At 43.4% G+C, this 15,674-nt stretch overlaps 1 protein-coding gene across 1 annotated transcript in view; it reads right to left on the bottom strand.

Annotated features, from left to right (window-relative positions):
• NPHP3 (nephrocystin 3) overlaps window positions 1–15,674 on the bottom strand; it is a 53,954-nt gene that overhangs the window by 3,198 nt on the left and 35,082 nt on the right. The window contains exons 20-26 of the mRNA XM_084858163.1: window positions 10,874–11,063; window positions 9,892–10,133; window positions 6,696–6,771; window positions 5,606–5,733; window positions 4,487–4,727; window positions 3,284–3,409; window positions 1,270–1,385 (exon numbers count right to left, since the gene is read on the bottom strand). Coding sequence (XP_084714289.1) covers window positions 1,270–1,385; window positions 3,284–3,409; window positions 4,487–4,727; window positions 5,606–5,733; window positions 6,696–6,771; window positions 9,892–10,133; window positions 10,874–11,063 — 1,119 coding nt within the window. The remainder of the gene's footprint in view (window positions 1–1,269; window positions 1,386–3,283; window positions 3,410–4,486; window positions 4,728–5,605; window positions 5,734–6,695; window positions 6,772–9,891; window positions 10,134–10,873; window positions 11,064–15,674) is intronic.

Here is a 15,674-nt window from a genome sequence, read left to right as displayed (position 1 = left end):
CCACCACACTCCATCCCTTCTTCAACATGGCCATCTTGCAAAATTAGCTGCTGATCAGGTGTATAAGTGTGCTTTTTAAGCCTTATGCAGTTCATTTCTTAGCCTAGTTCTTATAGTACCAGTAAACCTATTTCTAGGGTGGAAACCTACCCGGTCCAGATCTAGGCTAGTCTCCCTGATGTGCTAGTTTTCTACATGCAGGAACCCTTTTTTGGAATGCGGGAGCATTCAGTCATGTGAGTCTCCACCTGCAGCCTGATGTAGTACAGCTCAGAAAGAGATTCACTACTTCAGTACAAATAAAGTCCCCATCATGCTCTTCTGCTACACAAAACTAGTCCCCCCTGAACTCATCCCCACATTGCAAACTTCCTGAGTACATCATCATGACTCTTGTTGAATCACTTTACCTTCTGTGAGATTGCACCATGATTCGTAGCAATTTATTTAATTGTATGGATCATTAACTTTAAAATTGGCCTTGACCTCTATGCTATCCTACCCTATGATCTATGTCATAAACTCAACCTTAGTTCACAAAAGTCATACTTTTCATTCTTACTCTGCAAATGTTCTAGAATTGCAATAAATCTGAAAAGACAATGCAGTTATAGAACATTATTCTCCCCAGTTGATAATCAAGTTCCCTCCAAATGAACAAATACATGGAGGTTCAACTTCAATTAAGCTTTATTTATTTCCTTACTTACTTATAGCCTGTCTTTCAGCCAAAAAATGGAGCTGAAGGCAGCTAACAAAATCCAGATTAAAAACAAAATTCTAATCAAAACATGATATTAAAACAAATAGATTAAAATACAATTAAAAACAACAATAAACAAAATAAACCGCACCAACCACTTAACCCCCCTGCAGCAAGAGACCAATTTATATGCCAAAAGTCCTGCCTGAATAAAAACATATTTGCCTGCCGACACAAGGACAACTGAGAGGGGGCCAACCTAGCCTCCCTCAGCAGGGAGTTCCAGAGTTTTCCATGATCTTCAGTGAAAAGTGGACTGACCCCCTTTGTTCTGATCCAGTGACATTCTTTAAATGCGTGTGGGAGATCTGGTGTGTGAACATAGGATCAGCACCATGGCAAGGCATCCCACATTCAGTTTCATGGAGGTTGCAGTTCCATGGCTGCAAAGGAATGTATGACCTGATCTGTTCCCCTCTGCCTAATGCACATTGAAGCTTACACAATGTTTCGATTAGATAAGCAACAACTCACACATTTAGGTAAGCACATAAGATAAAGATCACCTCAGCACAGCCAAATTCTTTAATGTTTCTCCTACACGAGGATGCATACGCCCAAAGCTGTCTTCATAAATTTTCAGTGCACGTTCATAAAGAGGCAAGGCTTCGGAGTGTTTTTTCTAGAGGTGAGGCATAAAAGGTAAAAGAAAAATTATTTGTTGAACAGGTATTAAACATTTTTGTTCAAATCAATCTTAAGGATGTGAATGTCCTATTTTCATTTTAAAAATTACATTCAAATTCTGTTGAAAACCTTAAAAGTCTGAGCCTAATTGAATAAGTTGTAACCATTCCCATGTTTGGCTAAGGTATAATAAAAATCACCGAGGTGGAAGACAGAAAGGGGTGCTGCAACTTATATAAATCAAGCTATGCTGCCAAACCAAAAAATCTTCTCAAGAGAGGCCAGTACAACATACATTGCAAGATAGGTTCAGGCAGCAATCCTAACCCACTTACCTAGGAGTAAGCCCCATTGAACTCAATGGGACTTACTTCTGGCTAAACATGTATAGGATTGCGCAGTAAGGGTTTAACCACATGTTAGTTTTAATAAGTAGCATGCAGCTAGGTCTGTGCTAATGACAGAAGTAAGTGCAGGAGCCCACAATCAGGATCACAGCAGACAGGGAGGTCTAATCCTCCTCTCCCCAGCCATGAACACCCACCCCCAAACTCTCCCCCAGCCCACCCTGGCTGCAGTTAGAGTTAATAAAAAACCTCCCACTGATATACCTCCCCATCTGCAGCAATCCCAATCTGGATGAGGGGGCCCTACACTTTTGAGTCATAAAAAGGCACAGGCATAACTGCATGTGCATATTAAAAGTAACATATTATGCTACGTTCTGAAGAAGAGAAGTATTGTACTCATAAACTGGTCAGAAACTGGACCTAGTCCAATGAAATTTACTGACAAGAAAGGAATACAAATATCTCATCCAGTCTTTGGTATGTACTGGGCAGCCTTCAAGAGTTCAGGGGGGGGGGGGGTTCTTTCAAAAACTTTATGGAGCCATTAGTAACTGGGAGAGCCAGATATGAGCCATAGGCCACTATTTACTGGGATGTTCTATACAAGCCCACCAAAATAAACAGGAACTGCACAAGAGCATGGTAAATCAGGCTTATGCAGGAGAACATCCTCTATGTTCAACCAGTGAAATGGAAGGCTTCATTTGGATTTTCTGCCCTAGGTACTATAATGGTCTGGGCTGGCTTAGTACTGTAAATTGGAAAAAGGGCCACAGAAGTGAAGGGCTTTGACTCCCAGAAGTAGCAGTACAAGACCTGGCAGGGACTTTGCTCGTGAGCTAGCATCCACAAACCCACTACCAGTGGTAAGTGCCCCTCGTTCTCTGGTGCAAAGGATACCCAGCATTACACATCCCTTCCCTCAAGCTCTAATGTGCTGCAGGGTTTGGAAAAGGTAAGAAAATAGTGAGAAGAGATTCCTGCTGTTTCTTATCCAAACCACAGCGCAAGTGAAAGAAATCCTAACTCTCCACCAAGCCCTCTCCACATGCCAGAGGAGTTGGTCATGTGGATGGCGTTGGTGGCAAGCACAAAGAGAGGCTGGCCAATGAGCCAAGCCAATGTCTGTGGGCCCCTGCTCATGAGCTTCCTTGAGGGTGATGGGAATTTGCTAGAAAGGAAGGACTTGTGCTGGTAGGTTGAGAAAAACAATCAGCAGCTACACTGCAAACGGTTAGCAGTTTACCGGTACTATGCCATACCTCTGTTATTTGTTTTCCATTCATCTTAAGACAAGAAGCATTCTTAGCCCTGTTAATCATGACTAACTTAAGTCCCACTGATTTCAATTGGTCTGCTTTAAGTACACCTAAGTCTGGATCCAACCCAATGTTTCATATTTACCTGCTCCACCTGTATCATATTTTCACTTTAATCTATTTTCTGACAGATACTCCACATTGAGCTACAGGGTAGACATTACACATTGAACAACCTCAATACCTTGTGTAAAAAAGCATAAAAGGAAAAGGGGGAAACCTACCATTTGACAATAAAGAACTGCCAGGTTTACCAAAGCAGTAGCCACACTTGGATGCTTTGGACCAAAGGATTTCTGCCTGATTTCCACAGCCAACTCATACAGAGGTACAGCTTTGTCAAGCTTTCCCTAGGAAAAAAGTAAAGGTGAACTTCCTTGAAAAGTTTATATAGGCTTGTTTCATTGCAGCAATACAATATACTCAGGCTGTGTATAACTCGAGGCTTAAAAAAAATCAACATTCTGGGTCAAGAAAAAGCTGGATTCTGCAGCATGTTCAATGTATTCAAATTTGCATATATTTTGCATAATTTATTCTGCTTCTGCTAGTCATGGGAAAGGACAAGGAGCTGTCTGTGTTGGTTTGGAAATGGTTAAATGCAACTGAGCTCTCTCAATTGCAGCCAAGAATGGAATTTCCTTCCACCAGAGATTTGCCAAATCCTATCCTAGAGCATATAGTCCATTCATGCATTCAGTGAAGACTTCTTTTTAGGCAAGCTTTTAACCTTTGAATTGGTGGTGTCATATTTTCACTTTTCCTACTAGATGTTTACCTTATAGCTATTATGTTATTGTATTATTGTTGTCTTTTATTATTTTCCACCTTGAGATTTCTAAATTGAAAACCAGATTATAAATGCTTTATCTAGAATGGCGTCCTGCCTCATAATGGGTTGAACTCCTACTCATCATCCCCTATCCCACACCAAAAAATAAAGGATGAATACCAGAGGAATGGCTGTGTTGGGAGTGGAGTGAAGGGGCGGATCCAGTGCATGGTGTGTGGGGGGGATGTTGGGGGCACACCCCAGCTGCCTACACACTTTGTATCCTTACATGTTCCAGTTGAATAGAGCTCGGCCTGAACAGAGCTCATGTGGAAGTAATATGTGGAATATCTGAAGTTGCTTCCCACGGGGCAGCAATAATGTCAGAATTGACCTGGAAGTGTAGGACTGGGACTCACAAGCAAACCTAGCAATACTTCCCCACCAGCACTTGCAGGTAGAGTTGAGCTTTAATTTGGCATTTGTCACTATTTGGTCCAGAAACAGCAATTGGCATTTCCATTATTATTTCCACCATGGTCTCACAGTGCACTGCAAACTAGAGTTGTTTTTTTTTAAAAATCACTGTGCTAGAGGAGATTCTAACACTTAAAACGAAGGATGCAAAATTCACACACGTATTGCATGCTCTTACCAACTTCTTGTAGAGCACAGCAAGGTGTTTCACAGTGTAAGCCAGAGAAGGGTGGTCAGGTGCTAATGCTCTCTTCCTGATGTTCAATGCCCTTTCATACAGCTCCTCAGCCTTCTCGTAGCTCTTCTTCTCATTGTTGAGGGCTGCTAGATTGTTCAAAGACTGGGCACAATCCGGGTGGTCAGGCCCAAGAACCCGTTCTCTCATTTCCAGGGAGCGTTTCAGAAAAAGCTCTGCTGTCCTAGAAGCAAGTTTACATAGCAGTATGTATTATCGGGGTGTATTGCCATAGCCTGTGGTGCTGGAGAAGACTCTTACGAGTCCCCTGGACTGCAAGGAGGTCAAATCAGTCCATCCTAAAGGAAATCAACCCTGACTGCTCATTGGAAGGACAGATACTGAAGCTGAAGCTCAAATATTTTGGCCACCTAATGCGAAGAGAAAACGCTCAGGAAAAGACCCTGATGCTGGGAAAGACTGAAGGCAAAAGGAGAAGGGGATGGCAGAGGATGAGATGGCTAGATAGCATCACGGATGCAATGAATATGAACTTGAGCACGCTCCGGGAGAGAGCGCAGGACAGGAAGGCCTGGCGTGCTATGGTCCATGGGGTCACGAAGAGTCGGACACGACTGAACGACTGAACAACAACAACAATTGCCATAGCCATTCAAAGGTGCCACCAAGACCTAGAGTGGTGGCAAATCTATTTTAATCGCAGCATTCATCAACCTAGAAACACGGCATTGCACATTATTTAAGGCACAATCTTATGCATGTTTAAACAGAGAAAAGTCCTACAAATGCATCCATCAAAAGACATCACAGTTAGGCCATAGCATACTCTGGCTGGAAGAATCTTAATGTAATGATTCAAACCAAACACTGTAAGTGCAAGGAAACAACCACAATACACTGGACTAGTAACTGAGTATTTTTGTGCAAATTATAATTAGTATTAATAAATAAATAAATTTTCAACCAACAATATCAGAACAGATCTTACAAACCATTTCACTATGTATTCTACAAAGGAGTTGTACCAAACAATCTCCAGTTATAGCTGGAAGACTACAGATGTTTGAACAATAAATACATAATAAATAAATAAATACATACTCGAGATTGTTTTGAAGGTAGTAGAGGACTCCAAGTTCATTAAGCGTTCGAGCATTATCAGATGTGTCTTTACCCAAAGTGAGCTCCTCTAGCTGCAGGGCTCGTTGGCGAAGAACAGCAAATCCATACTAAAGCAGAACAATGAGAAACGTCCTTGACATTCTAATATTTAAGATTTATATTTGCAAACTCACACCAGAAAACATTATGTGGGAAAGACCTAAGTATCATTAGAAGTGTTCCAAAAAAGAGTGAAGTGGCCTCACTTGGGCCAACCTACACATGGCCTTATAAAACTGCAGCAACTGTTCTTATGATCTGTATCCCCTCATCCAGCAGTGATGTCTACCCCAGGGAGGATATTTATGCATGCAAAGCATGTGCTCTACCAATAGCAATGGCCCTTCTCCAATCTGATGCAGTATTTCAAAAATAAGAGAAAGGGATTCTTAAATCTGGATCAACTAGTGGTTTCCATTATGACCAAAGGAAGGGAGGCAGAACAATGGGAAGGAACAAGGGCATTTCTTCAGAAAAATTATGAACATATTTATGCTTCTTTAATAAAGTACTAACTTTTGAGCAAAAAGATATGGGGTGGGGAAGAGGAAACAGTCTTCCAATCAGGGACGATAAGGAACAGATTACAAGGTCAGTTGTGGATGGCAGCAGCTCCTAATGCTATTTTTCAGAAATGGATCACGTGAAATGCTCTGGCACAGATGCCTCTGTAGGTTTACCCGGGTATTCCATGTTTTTATAGCTGCCTCAATTTTCACATCTTGCCCCAGTTGCCTGTACCTTATCTTCTCTACTTGAATTGAAAGATGTTTTTAGCTAAGAATTCCAAAGCCATCAAAGCCACTATTAGTATTTTCAGAAGTGACACTTAAAAAATCCATTTATTGCAATTTCCAAATCTATAAGGTGAACGAACCTACGTTAACTAGAATTCTCATTCGTTTTGACAACAACCTTCTTACACTTTCTAAACTGAAAGTGACACATCCCAAACTAAGGGCTGTTGCTGTTGATTGTGAAAGCACCCTCAAAACAGCGAGAACCACAAAACAAAGTAGTATGTATTTACCAGGCTGCCTTTCCGCCTTGCAGCTTTTTGTTGAATTTTGAAGGATTTTTTCCTTAGATGTTCAGCTTGTTCATACCTAAAATGAATGGTACAGATTCAGTTAACAACATGGCTAGGTGATCAATAGGGGTATATAATTTTTCTGTCCCACCACGCTAATGGAGAATCTTGGTTTCTCAGGCTGTAGTTTTATGAGAAACTATTGTCAGGACTGTCCCAGTAATCGGCCAAGTAATATATGCTTATTAATAGTCAGAGGTCGGAATTAAGATTGCTGGGAGAATTATCAACAACCTCCGATATGCAGACGATACCACCCTAATGGCAGAAAGCAAAGAGGATCTCAAGAGCCTCTTGTTGAGGGTGAAAGAGGAGAGTGCAAAAGCTGGTTTGAAACTCAACATTAAAAAAACGAAGATCATGGCATCTGGCCCCATCACTTCCTGGCATATAGAAGGGGAAGAAATAGAAGCAGTGACAGATTTTACTTTCTTGGGCTCCAAGATCACCGCAGACGGTGACTGTAGCCATGAAATTAAAAGACGCTTGCTCCTTGGGAGGAAAGCTATGGCCAGCCTAGACAGCATAGTAAGAAGCAGAGACATCACCTTGCCGACAAAGGTCCGTCTAATCAAAGCTATGGTTTTCCCAGTAGTAATGTATGGCTGTGAGAGCTGGACTATAAGGAAGGCTGAGCGCCGAAGAATTGATGCTTTCGAACTGTGGTGCTGGAGAAGACTCTTACGAGTCCCCTGGACTGCAAGGAGGTCAAATCAGTCCATCCTCAAGGAAATCAACCCTGAGTGCTCATTGGAAGGACAGATAATGAAGCTGAAGCTCCAATATTTTGGCCACCTAATGCGAAGAGAAAACTCCCTGGAAAAGACCCTGATGCTGGGAAAGACTGAAGGCAAAAGGAGAAGGGGACGGCAGAGGATGAGATGGCTAGATAGCATCACGGATGCAATGAATATGAACTTGAGCACGCTCCAGGAGAGAGCGCAGGACAGGAAGGCCTGGCGTGCTATGGTCCATGGGGTCACGAAGAGTCGGACACGACTGAACGACTGAACAACAACAACAACAACAACGTGTTGGAATTTGTAAAATGTGATCCAGGTAAGTTAGGGTTAATAGAATGTTAGAGAGTGAGTGAAAGGTGGGAGGGGCTTGTGAGTGAGAGTATTCTGAGGTTTTAAGGTAGGTCAACTGACAGTTAAATGTTCAGATAGGGATTAGGGACTGAAGGAGTGTGCGTCTTGTGAGTGGGGTTTTGGGACTAGGATTTAGAAGGGGTAGAGTAGGTAGGTTAGAACTAAGTATAGATTTATTAATAATAGTATATATAACTCTTTTTGTGTTTAATAACTTTTAGTTATTATAAATACAAAATCCCATGTGTTGGTTTGTTTTATTACAGTACCAGTTTTTTTCTTTTTTTTAAACCTATTTCCTTGTTACTTCTCCTGTATTGGGTTGTTGTTGTTCAGTCGTTCAGTCGTGTCCGACTCTTCGTGACCCCATGGACCATAGCACACCAGGCCTTCCTGTCCTGCGCTCTCTCCCGGAGCGTGCTCAAGTTCATATTCATTGCATCCGTGATGCTATCTAGCCATCTCATCCTCTGCCGTCCCCTTCTCCTTTTGCCTTCAATCTTTCCCAGCATCAGGGTCTTTTCCAGGGAGTTTTCTCTTCGCATTAGGTGGCCAAAATATTGGAGCTTCAGCTTCATTATCTGTCCTTCCAATGAGCACTCAGGGCTGATTTCCTTTAGGATGGACTGATTTGACCTCCTTGCAGTCCAGGGGACTCGTAAGAGTCTTCTCCAGCACCACAGTTCGAAAGCATCAATTCTTCGGCGCTCAGCCTTCCTTATAGTCCAGCTCTCACAGCCATACATTACTACTGGGAAAACCATAGCTTTGATTAGACGGACCTTTGTCGGCAAGGTGATGTCTCTGCTTCTTACTATGCTGTCTAGGTTTGCCATAGCTTTCCTCCCAAGAAGCAAGCATCTTTTAATTTCATTGGGTGTCTTCTTGACCCAGAGTAAAAGGGCTGAAGCTTTCACCTGAAGTGAGGACAACTGATCGAAGTGGAGGCAGACGTCCTGGTCTCCCCCCCAGTTTCAACGGGTAGAAACTGGAGGGAGAATAACCCGGAGCAGGAACGTCACAGGCTACATATGGAGGACATGTAGTAGTAGATCATGCCTGTACACCATGGCATGTAGAAAGTCACCAGTAACCTGGGATTCTGTACAAACAGATGTACAATTTTGCCAGATTTCTGCTTCCGTGCCACTCTCATTAGGATCACAGAAACTGGGTTCATGTTGAGGTCGTATTTGACTTCTTATGCGCTCTAGCACATGGGTGCAATTCTACTTCATGTAGGCTAATACTTGGAGCATAAATGTCTGAACTGGCCTACTTGTAGAGGCAAGCATCAGTGAAACCAAAGGAAAACAATCCCTTAAAATGTTATTTCAAAATATCCCCCACTCAGACCCATAAGATGAATGGTGCAGATGGCACACAAGCTGGGGGCTGTTAGCAAGTTAACAGTACTCTTTGCTTCACAACCATCTCCTATCCCACTCCTCCCTAATTTTCCTGAAACTGCATGATACATTTAAAATAATTTTAAACACCAGCTATTACTAACACACACCATTTCTCAAACCAGTCCAGTTAAAGTGGGGAGAGGCTGGCCACATTCGCACAGAACATTAAGCCTGAGTTCCAGAGAATCCTGACGCATCATTCACAAGCACCATGACAATGGCCACTGCCCAACTGCTCTGCCTTGCCTCATTCCATTAGCGGGAGCAGCGAAACCAACCAGGAATTCACTAGGAAAGGTTTGTTTAGCATGATGTCCAAACTGGGATTCCTCGTTTGTCGCTCCTTTAACACGCCAGTCTGATGCTACGGCTTGTTCTTGAAAGCCACCAACCAGGAATCCTCGTTTGAATAGAACACTAAACAAGTGGCTAAACAAATCTGTGGATGACGTCACCCTCTTCCCAGCCTAAGAACTACAACAACTTTCTTCTCAGTCTATCGGCCTGATGTCCCCAAACCCAATGTCTTTGTCCCGTAGATTTTCCAATCCAACTGTCAATGTCTTCCACTAACACTCTGAAGCAGCACCCTTGCTAAAATAGAAGGCAGGGAAAGCTGTTTCTCCTTACTTGTTCTGTTTCTGGTACAAAGTTGCGAGAGCATCAAGTTCACGAGCTACCCTGAGATGTTCAGTCCCGTAAGCGTTTTCAGAGATTTCAAGAGCCTGCTTATACAACTGTTCAGCGTTGCCAAACTTCTTCCATTGCACATAAACACCTGCTAACTGATGGAGTGACTGGGCTACTCTGGGATGATCTGGATCGAGGGCAGTCTCTCGAATCTCCAGGGAACGCTGCAGAGGAGCAATAGCCTATAAAGATAGGTGCGAGAGAGGTTCCATTAAAAGTTCTCAAATAATAGAGGTGGGCAAAACCTCTGCCCTGCTACTCTGAAAAGAAGGTACTGGGCCAGGTGGATCCACTGTTGCTTTGACTTCCTGTAAGGTAATGCCATACAGTGAAGATGACAACAGCTTCATCCAGGCCTTAAGTAACTCATGTAGTCTGGGCCTCTCAGTTTTTAAAATCTGTGTTTGAACTCTAGGATTGCAGTGAGACTTCGTAGAAGGCTAGGATCAGAAAGAGAGCTCAGACAGCAAAGAAAAGGTAGAGAAGGAACTGGGGGTGGAGCCATAGGATCCCAGCATACTACAAACATCACTTAACATGTGATCCCTGCCTTTCCTAGGTGGCGAGGGAGAGGTAACCTATTCCTTGGATGCCTTCTCAGACCAAACAAAGAATGTTTTAAATACTTACAGGCTGCCCAGAAAACTTCATATTATGGGGCAGCATATACATGTTGTTAATAAAAAACAAAACAAATATATATGGAGGGAATCACAAGGACCAAAATACAAGCCTTTACACACACCACCTACATGCTTTCAAACGAATTTCCACAGCCATAAAAGTGATAAATGTTAGCGTCTTTAAAATAAAAACAAAAAATGAAAACTCCAGAATCCGATTCTGCACAAGAAGCCACACATGTGAGACAGTACAGGACACAGAGATCTGTATATGCCCCTTGCCCTGCAGGTGCACTCACCTGACTGAGAAGACCTAGGTCTTTCAGAAATCGTCCCAGAGTCTCATAAAGATCAGCCAGAGAAATCATGCTTTCTTCTCTCTCACAACTTTTCTCGTATAGCTTCAAAGAGCTAAAATATTCTGCTGCCATGGAGCTCTTATCTTTGCCAAGAAGTTGCCAGTAGCTCAGTAGTTCTGCAAAATGGCCCCTGTAAGCAATAAATTGATGAGAGGTTCCATGGAGCAAATTGCAATGCATTAAAAAAAAAAAGAAAAATACCAATTTTATAGCGGTTCTGGAACATAAAGAGCTTCAGCAGGCACCTGTATAAAACTTATTCTTAGCAAATTGTTAGTGGACAGCCAGGATAGTTCATCTGCACTTAGAGGGCTCCAGAATGAACAGTGCATTACTACAGTCTTGTAAATAAGCCCACAAATATTACTAGCAAAAAAGTTTAGCGGCCTGCCATTTGCATGTGGGTTGCAGAGGACGAGAAACCTCCTTCTCTGACTCCAGCATGGAAATGCAGGCTACTAGCTTTTTAGCCCCCCTTCATGGATCACTGCCTTGTTGTGGCGAAGGGGCTTGCGTAACTCAGTGAAGCCATAAGCTATGCCGTGCAGGGCCACCCAAGACGGACAGGTCATGGCAGAGAGTTCTGACAAAATGTGGTCCACTGGAGAAGGAAATGGCAACTCACTCCAGTATTCTTGCCAAGAAAACCCCATGGAACGTATCACAAGGCTAAAAGATATGACGCCGGAAGATGAGCCCCTCAGGTCGGAAGGTGTCCAATATACTACTGGGGAAGAGCAGAGGGTATTTCCAAGTAGCGCCAGAAAGAGTGAAGCGGCTGGGCCAAACCCAAAAGGACACTCAGCTGTGGATGTGTCTGGTGGTGAAAAGAAAATCCGATGCTGTAAAGAACAATATTGTTTAGGAACCTGGAATGTCAGATCAATGAATCAAGGTAAGCTGGAGGTGGTCAAACATGAGATGGCAAGATTGAACATCGACATCTTGGGAATCAGCGAACTAAAATGGACAGGCATGGGCGAATTTAATTCAGGTGACCATCATATCTACTATTTTGGGCAAGAATCCCTTAGAAGAAATGGAGTAGCACTCATAGTCAACAAAAGGGTGGGAAAAGCAGTACTGGGGTACAATCTTAAAAATGATAGAATGATCTCAGTACGAGTCCAAGGCAAACCATTCAACATCACAGTAATTCAAGTCTATGCCCCAACCACTGAGGCCGAAGAAGCGGAGGTTGATCGGTTCTATGAAGACCTACAACACCTTCTAGAACTAACACCAAAAAAAGATGTCCTCTTCATCATAGGGGATTGGAATGCTAAAGTAGGAAGTCAAGAAATCACCGGGATAACAGGCAGGCATGGCCTTGGTGTACAAAATGAAGCAGGACAAAAGCTAATAGAGTTTTGCCAAGAGAACATGCTGATCATAGCAAACACTCTTTTCCAACAGCACAAGAGGCGACTCTACACATGGACGTCACCAGATGGTCAATATCGAAATCAGATTGATTATGTCCTTTGCAGCCAAAGATGGAGAAGCTCCATACAGTCAGTAAAAACAAGACCTGGAGCTGACTGTGGCTCAGATCATGAGCTGCTTCTTGCAAAATTTTGGCTTAAATTGAAGAACGTCGGGAAAACCACTAAACCGTTCAGGTATGACCTAAATCATATCCCTGATGAATATACAGTGGAGGTGAGGAATAGATTTCAGGGATTAGACCTGATAGACAGAGTGCCTGAGGAACTATGGACGGAGGTCCGTAACATTGTTCAGGAGGCAGCAACGAAATCCATCCCAAAGAAAAAGAAATGCAAGAAAGCAAAGTGGCTGTCTGATGCGGCTTTACAAGTAGCTGAGGAAAGAAGGGAAGCGAAAAGCAAGGGAGAAAGGGGAAGATATATCCAACTGAATGCAGAGTTCCAGAGAATAGCAAGGAGAGACAAGAAGGCCTTCTTAAATGAACAATGCAAAGAAATCGAGGAAAACAACAGAATGGGAAAGACTAGAGATCTTTTCAAGAAAATTGGAGATCTCAAGGGAACGTTTTGTGCAAAGACGGGCATGATAAAGGACAAAGAAGGCAGGGACCTAACAGAAGCAGATGAGATTAAGAAGAGGTGGAAAGAATACACAGAAGAACTATACAGGAAAGATCTGAATGTCCCTGATAGCCATGATAGTGCGGTCACTGAACTTGAGCCGGACATCCTCGAGAGTGAAGTCAAGTGGGCCTTAGGAAGCATTAGTAACAACAAAGCTAGCGGAGATGACAGTATTCCAGCCGAGCTATTTAAAATCCTAAAAGATGATGCTGTTAAAGTGCTGCATTCAATATGCCAACAAATCTGGAACACTCAACAGTGGCCACAAGACTGGAAAAGGTCAGTTTACATTCCAATTCCAAAGAAGGGCAACGCCAAAGAGTGTTCAAACTACCGCACCATTGCGCTCATTTCATATGCCAGCAAGGTGATGCTCAAAATCCTACAAGCTAGGCTTCAGCAGTATGCGAACCGAGAACTACCGGAAGTACAAGCTGGGTTTCGAAGAGGCAGAGGAACTAGAGATCAAATCACCAACATTCGTTGGATCATGGAGAAAGCAAGAGAATTCCAGAAAAACGTCTATTTCTGCTTCATTGACTACGCTAAAGCCTTTGATTGTGTGGATCACAACAAACTGTGGCAAATTCTGAAAGTGATGGGAGTACCAGACCACCTTACCTGTCTCCTGAGAAACCTGTACGAGGGTCAAGAAGCAACAGTAAGAACCAGACATGGAACAACCGATTGGTTCAAAATTGGGAAAGGAGTACGACAAGGCTGCATATTGTCACCCTGCTTATTTAACTTATATGCAGAGTACATCATGAGAAATGCCGGGGTGGATGAATCAGAGGTCGGAATTAAGATTGCTGGGAGAATTATCAACAACCTCCGATATGCAGACGATACCACCCTAATGGCAGAAAGCGAAGAGGATCTCAAGAGCCTCTTGTTGAGGGTGAAAAAGGACAGTGCAAAAGTTGGTTTGAAACTCAACATTAAAAAAACTAAGATCATGGCATCTGGCCCCATCACTTCCTGGCATACAGAAGGGGAAGAAATGGAAGCAGTGACAGATTTTACTTTCTTGGGCTCCAAGATCACCGCAGACGGTGGCTGTAGCCATGAAATTAAAAGACGCTTGCTCCTTGGGAGGAAAGCTATGGCCAGCCTAGACAGCATAGTAAGAAGCAGAGACATCACCTTGCCGACAAAGGTCCGTCTAATCAAAGCTATGGTTTTCCCAGTAGTAATGTATGGCTGTGAGAGCTGGACTATAAGGAAGGCTGAGCGCCGAAGAATTGATGCTTTCGAACTGTGGTGCTGGAGAAGACTCTTACGAGTCCCCTGGACTGCAAGGAGGTCAAATCAGTCCATCCTCAAGGAAATCAACCCTGAGTGCTCATTGGAAGGACAGATAATGAAGCTGAAGCTCCAATATTTTGGCCACCTAATGCGAAGAGAAAACTCCCTGGAAAAGACCCTGATGCTGGGAAAGACTGAAGGCAAAAGGAGAAGGGGACGGCAGAGGATGAGATGGCTAGATAGCATCATGGATGCAATGAATATGAACTTCAGCACGCTCCGGGAGAGAGCGCAGGACAGGAAGGCCTGGCGTGCTATGGTCCATGGGGTCACGAAGAGTCGGACACGACTGAACGACTGAACAACAACAAGCTTTTTAGCCAGCTAGTAAAAGGGGGCGGGGGGGAAGGAGGAGGAGGAGAAGCAGCAGCAGCAGCAGCCTTCTACTAAGCCATCTGACAGAAGAAGGATGTCTCTCTTCTCCACTAGCTTGCTTGGTTTCTGTGCTGGTTGCAGAGCAAAAGGCTTTCCTTGCTGTGTGGCTAGCACAAAAACCAAGCAGACTGGCTGCATGGAATTCCTGGTTACTTATGGCTAGATGGAAAGGCTGCACTACTACCCCACTGGAAAATCAAGCTCCTAACAACAATATCAAAAACCTCCTCCTCGTGTCTAGTGCAGCACAAGGATCCTTAAAAGGAAAATCAGAAGACCTCATCCCTCACGTGTCTGTGCTAACCCTTTCACAAGTCTACGCGGACTTTCTGGATGGCCCTCTCCTGCTCAAATCCACCAGTCCTGCAATCACATAAAAGGGGTCATATTTTTTGAATAACTGGCATTATAAACATATATGGACATATGGAGCTATCTAGTCCAGGACTGTTTACTCCTGTTGGCAGCAGACCTTGCAAGCAACCTGAGTTCTTAAAAAAAAAACAACCTGTAGGTGCTGAGGATTGAACTTGGCACCTGCTGTGACCTATCACCCTCACTCTAATTGAGTAAGGGCTGAAAGGGCTGAGGTACTGGGGCCGATGAAGTGGGCAGAGCCAAGACAAGGGTAAAAAGCCCCTTAGCTGTCCTTGCAATTGTGAATAGCCCAATCTTCAGCAAAGACCTGCCACTCTTGTGCACTTCAGCTAGGGTGCTTCTAGGCTCTCAACACTATCAACCAAAAGGTGCTGTAGAGCCATTTTATCTTTCCCTTCTTAACAGATATTCTGAAATATGAAGAGAAAAAAGGGATAGAAGAAGTGGTGGGAGAACACAGGACAGTTACAAATGGAAGACAGTGATATCTGGACCCACTGTACAATTCTGTGAATGAGGCAGGGTGATAGCATGATAAAAGCACCCTCACTCCAAGACACAGAGCAAGGGGTTCTCATTTGCGTGTTGATTTAGGAATCTGCAAACAA

This window comes from Heloderma suspectum, chromosome 5 (genome assembly GCF_057233095.1).
Source record: "Heloderma suspectum isolate Gila_16-S chromosome 5, 16-S_ref, whole genome shotgun sequence".
NCBI lineage: Eukaryota > Metazoa > Chordata > Lepidosauria > Squamata > Helodermatidae > Heloderma > Heloderma suspectum.
The sequence above is the reverse complement of the archived record's forward strand: the minus strand, read 5'-3'. Positions and strand labels throughout refer to the sequence as shown.